The sequence below is a fragment of the Centruroides sculpturatus genome, unplaced genomic scaffold, assembly GCF_000671375.1.
Source record: "Centruroides sculpturatus isolate CEXI.00-Female unplaced genomic scaffold, Cexi_2.0 scaffold489, whole genome shotgun sequence".
Taxonomy (NCBI): Eukaryota; Metazoa; Arthropoda; class Arachnida; order Scorpiones; family Buthidae; genus Centruroides; species Centruroides sculpturatus.
Genome location: NW_019384739.1, coordinates 168,766 through 174,765, shown reverse-complemented (window position 1 = coordinate 174,765; position 6,000 = coordinate 168,766). Strand labels below are relative to the sequence as shown.

General features: G+C 45.3%; 1 protein-coding gene across 1 annotated transcript in view; it reads left to right on the top strand.

The window, feature by feature from the left end:
* Positions 1-556: 556 nt before the first annotated feature.
* LOC111628336 (igLON family member 5-like) overlaps positions 557-6,000 on the top strand; it is a 29,407-nt gene continuing 23,963 nt past the window's right edge. The window contains exon 1 of the mRNA XM_023372099.1: positions 557-899. Coding sequence (XP_023227867.1) covers positions 857-899 — 43 coding nt within the window. The 5' untranslated portion in view covers positions 557-856. The remainder of the gene's footprint in view (positions 900-6,000) is intronic.

The window sequence follows — 6,000 nt, the reverse complement described above, 5'->3', positions numbered from 1 at the left end:
GGTCGTTGGCTAGTGGCCAGCGATTACGTCGGCGCGCGAGGAGACGAGGCCGATTACGTCGGCTTCGTCTCCTCGCGTCATCTCCTCGTCTCTTTTCTTTTCTCGCCACGTTACGACGAGTACGGTTCCTTTCCGTTCCCTGGCCGAGCGCCTCTACCCCTTGGTCGCGGGTGCGGATAACGCGCGCGGAGTTTAACGGTAGTCAACGCGCGTGAAAAGTGGGCGTTTTTGGCCTTGAGTAAGACGAATCCAGGCTTTTTCTGTCCCGTAAACCGGTCTATATTTATAACGCACCGGTATTCCGGTACCTCGGCCGCCGTTCTTACCTCGCGGCTTCCGTATGGAAAGCGGTAGACTACGGACAGACGAAACTCTTTAACCCCCTTCGACCGCAAAAGTCGCTATCCGCGCGTCCATTCCTCGGGCGTCTGCCGCCCGGTATTCTCTCCTCACCAGCCCCGTCGCCATCCGTCGTCGGTGGCGCGCGCTCTTCCGACCGTAAACGTTGCGGCTGAAGGAAGTCGGAAGCGAAATTTCGTCCCTGTCCTCCCCTCCACACAGCGCCGTCGTACTACTCCACTCGACGCGCTTCTTCTTTCGCCGCCCTCTCGGCACCCTACGGCTTTCCGTGGCCCGTCCCGGAAGGCCTCCTCCTCCTCCGCTCGCCGGACCGTAATCGTCGATCGGCGGGAAGTCCCCACCCCTCCGGCCCGCGGGTGGCGACCCGAGGTCGACGTCTTCTTCCGCCCGGCGGCGCGGAGGGTGCCCCGCCCGACCATTGGAGGAGAGACCGGAAGCGGCGCGCGCGGCGCCCGCCCGAAAAAGTAATCGGAGTCGGTCGGCGCCGCCACCGAGTATGGAGCCCGGGATGCTGCTGTCTCTGCTGCTGCTCTGCGCCGGTGAGTCTGTGTTTTTTGCTTCCACTCCCACTGCCGGGACCTGCCTCCCTCCCCGCCGGCCCGCCCTTTCCCCCGCCCGCGCGCGGGAAAGGCGGAAGCGCCGACGGCACAGCCGCGCGCTTTCCGGGAAGAGTTTCGGACGGCGGCCGCTTTCGGACCGGGCGCCGACGCCGTCGGACCGGGCGCGGCCCTCCGCCCCGCGCCGTTCGGCCGTCCGCGCTCCCGCGCACGTCGTTCTCTCTCCTCCGTGCGAAGCTAAATTTGGGAAGCGAAAGTGGGCGGCGACGGAAGCCGCCGGGAGAGATTCTTCCGCCGCCCGGGGACGTCCTCCGCCGTTGTTCGACGTCGACGTCGACAACTGCATTTTAGAGAAGGGTCGTAGGGTAGCGTCGGGGGTGGAGTTCGAGGACGGAAGAGGTCGGCGGGGCGGAAAGGAGTCGGAAGACGAAATATCTCTCCCGTTGACGGAACTTCGCTTCCGACGGGAGTTTCGGCCGCGCGTAGTTATTTCTTTCTTATTGCGACGACGGTATTGTACGGGAGCCGACGTGGCGGATATTTTTCGGCCTTCTACAGAAAAAATGCAGAAAGAAAGAAAAATAGCGCGTTGCTAAGACAGCGCTGCGAATACGCCGGAGGCTGCATCCACTTAATTACCATCGCAGTTAACGCTTTACTTCGACCTTGTTTCAATTACGTCTGGCCTGCCCCTCTGCGCGTAAGTCGTTCCGTAGCTCTACGTGTAAGAAAAAACCCAGGTTTACGAAGAATTCCCACACCAACCGCCCAGATGAAATTTCCGGCACGTTACGTAGGCGGGGAATTTTTTCTCGGCGGCAATTCCGCTTCCTCCTATTCTACTGCCCTGTCTTACTTCCGTCCTCCTCCGCGGATGACGGTCTCCGGACCCTAACACCCTAACTGGAGGAAAAGTCGAACCGCGGTTAATAACTCGAAAGCCGTAGAATCTACGTGTTACTGTTAAGAAGGGACGGGCGCTCCCCTTCCTCTTCTCTTCGCCTGGCGGAAACTTAATACTTGATACTAGAGTCAAAAGTGTGTAAAGGGGAGGGGGCGGGACTTAAAATTTCGGTGCTGGGCTACATTTTAAAAATTACGAATTCTTCTACTTAAATAAAAGTTAGCGGAGGGTCGAACGAATAACCAGCGTGAAAAATTCCTCGTGTTCGTTAAGCTATGCTAATCGAGCGCCTGCAGAATTTATTCATTTACGTTATTAGCGACCGAGTGGTTTGCCGACCCCCGTATTAACAAAGCAACATACCTGGTAAAATAAATAACAATCGCCACGAAACAATTTCTTACAAACAGCCTTAAATTTAGGAAGACCTTTTGGTAGCGGTAAAAGATGATTTAATGATAACGTGGAGACGACAATACGGACAGAATAAACAAGTAGCATTTCTATTAAGGACGGAAGAAATGTCAAGGTAAATGTATTAGGAAGAGGGTAGACCGTTGAAATATTTATCATTAATTAATATACTCCGTGTGTTTATGGAAAATAGGCAAACCTACGTTGAACGGGACATAAACGGGAGGTAATGGGGAAGTATATGATTTTATACTGACGGATTTCGAATAATTTAAACGTGACAGAGGCTAAGAAATCGGACGATAAGAGTTAAACTGTTTTCTTTTTCTTTGGGAAGACAATAGGAATAACTGAACGAGTTTATTAGACCGATATGTAGTCGAAGTCTGGAAGTAAGTGAAGGAAAATGGAAGCTGACAAAAGGCGCTAATTTCCTATAAAAAATGAAAGGAATACAATCGGGGTTGTACGAAGATGTAGCGAGGGAATTTACAGCATCGAAAAGAATAGAAAAAGAAAATAAATGGCTAAAAGAAATAAAACCTAATTGAGTAACATTCGTTTTCTTACACTTAGCGGGTTATACCGTTTTTTGGGAAGTGGTTAAAGTAGCGTGATATTACTAAATATGTTATATACATTATCATCATGGTTAAGATTTATTTACGTTTTATTTTCGATTTAGAAAAGCCAGGAATTGTTTGCCAAAAGGTTATAGGATCGTACGCAAAGTCGGTAATAACTCTTTGAAGGTAATTTAAATATTAAATTAAAGTTTACATTCTCTTTCATAATGCTTGATAGTAACGTGGTATGGATACAGGGTTCTGAGGTAACAATTTTTTTCCATTAGTGTCACAAAGTTCTAGAATGATTTCGTAATTTTTTGCCACTTTTGACTATCCATATTGATTCTTTTGTGTGGTAAAAATCCTCTAAAGAAGTAAAAGGATCGTACGTCTTCCGTATTTTCTGTATTTTAAGCCACTATTGATAAAAATCATTTAAATTAATTAAAAATATATGCTCTCCATTTCAAATTAGTAGTGTCTCGTCCCTGTATATAATACTTTTCGTGTTAGCAACATAATCGTGTCGTCATCTAATTTCTTACGGGAGAAAATTTTATAATTGAAATAACGTGACTTCTGGCTCGAACGGGACGTTAGTATACAGTTAATCGGGGCCTCCTGTTCCTAAGCTGTCCATATGTAGTGTCAGATTTCATCCATCTGACTCCATTCTCGAGATTAAGGAAAGATAAACAGACGAACGACAGTGGGAATTTATAGGTCTACAGTTTTTTTTCAAATTGTCAATTATCCCACGAACAATGTAAAAGCCATCGTCTGTATTTGTGAATGTCCTATAGCTACTATTATTTTTCTTAAATCCAGGTGAAATATCGATTATGTTCGTTTATACTCGATGGCAAAGAATATGATTTAATTACAGTAAATTTAAAGAAGCTGATTGAACAAAAAGGATGATAGGGTAATAAACCGAAATCGTTACATGTCAGAAGCTTTCTCGGACGTGCCACTTTGGACACGCGTGCCACCCCTGGTATAGGCTAATTAATTTGTAGAAATATTAGCTACTCTCCTTGAATTTCTTGAAATCTGTACTTTCTCATAGAAAGTAGTCTGTCACGCTGGACGGAGGAATTTCTAGTTATAAAATATCCAGCAACGAGTTGCTTATCTTTCCCGGTAACATTTAAAACTACGTGTGTGGTACCATCCGTTATGATATTTTATTTAAAAACGTTTTATATTTTTAATTATTATAAAATTACAAGAAGCTTAATTTTGACGGTAGGAATGGGTTTAAAAAAAAACAAATCAAATTGTAAATGCTAGTAACGAGTAAAATTACCCTTAAGTCCGACCCTACTGGAGATACGACACGCGACTCCCATTATCTCGCCACTCTTCGATCTTTAATCACAAAAATTTGATATCATCGATCCCCTAATAAACGAACTTCCCTGCAGAATTTCAGAAAATTTCGACAAATAGCACAGGAGTTATTAAGCTTTAAACAGGGTGAACAAAACCGTGCTCCCCCACACATAAAAACACATACAATACTGTACATACGGAAAAAACCTCCGAAGTTTTTGCATTTCTCGGCGTTTCAAGGTGTCCTCTGTCCAAAAATGTAAACATCTTGAAGGGTCATATTTTGAACGATGGCCATATTTTTCCTGTGTTATATATGTAACAGCCTAGGAAGTAATATCGTTGGAACGTCAGTAGAATCACGCTCGACGTTCCAAACGCCATTATCAAACTTCTAAGATTATAGGATGGCGGCGCTGAACGTCCGACGTACACGTTTTCGCGTTGAAAACTTCGGCCGCAACTTCGCCAAAGTCAAAAATAGGCCTAATTATTTAGTGCTATTAAACATCTTATAAATACTTTAAAACAGTTTAATTTGTTTGTTTACCTTCGCTGGTAACTTTCGTCGTTATTAAATGTTTCCGCCATTTTTGAACAACATCCCACGAGCCAGTGAGCGACGCGCAACGTGTTTCGCTCGAAGTTCAAACGTCAAACGTGTACTTCCGCTTGCCGTACAAGTTTAATGTTTGAACTTCGGCCGCAACCTCTAATATTTCGGCGATACAAGTATTACGAGTATTCCCGTGGAAGGTATCATTTTGCCACCCGTACTTTGAGAATCGCTGCCCCGTATACGGGTTAAAAAGGGATAAATAAGAACCGAAATGACATTTAAACGAGTTTAACTCTCCAGCAGTACTTATCCGGACGTGAGCGACGGGTTGTGTGCAGTGCAACCCATGCGTCGCTCTTATATAGTTATTTTGCACGTAATTATATCGTTATACAATTATCTACCAAACGTACAGTACATAATTATATAACAAACGAAGCAAACGTAGGCAACAATTTTTATTCTCGTTAACAAAATACGGACATTTTTGTCTCCTTTTCGGTTACCGTCGAATTATTACTTTGCAAATACAGTTATGTTAGTTAAATGTAAAGTTTACGTCGTTTTCTAAGACGTAACGGCGACGTCATCGTCCGCCCGGAGTTCACCACTGTTAAGTTCTTAAAGGTGTATAGATCTCTAATCGTAGATCGCCGTTTAATATATAACAAAGAAACGGTTATAACGGTCGGACTGGACACCGGTCACGTCCTGCTCGTCTGACTGACCCGAACAACAGACATCCCGAATCTCGCGCCCACACGTAGGTGTAACCTGATCGGTTCGAGATTGAACCCAGGTCGATAGGTTTTCACACGTGGAAAACACCTGACCCAACAACCACCTTTGTTATTACGCGCGTGCGAAGGGGGCGGAAGCCACCCGGTCGGAGGGAAAGATTGTCGTATCGACGATCCGGACGAAAAAGAAAGTCGCACCTGTGTAGTATTGTATCTTAACATGACGTAACGAATGTTGTTCCATAAATTAAACTGTAAATTGTAATTATAAAACTGGGGTAGACTGTAGCCGATTGCATCGGGACAGATGGTGTTTATGCAGTTTACAAATCGGCCTGTGTAAATATTAGCGCCAAGTCGTGATGATTTACGTAATTAGTTGCTTCCCTGGCCGGAAAGTTTTAGCGTGGTGAGTGACGAAGCTAGCGATCGGGAACGAAACGTGCCCCGTGTAAAATTCGGTGAGTATCAAATTCGTTCGTGTTTTAATTAGTGAATTTCTAAAGAAAATAAGGATTGCCGGATTGTAAAAGAATTACGCACGAAGGGGATATATATAACT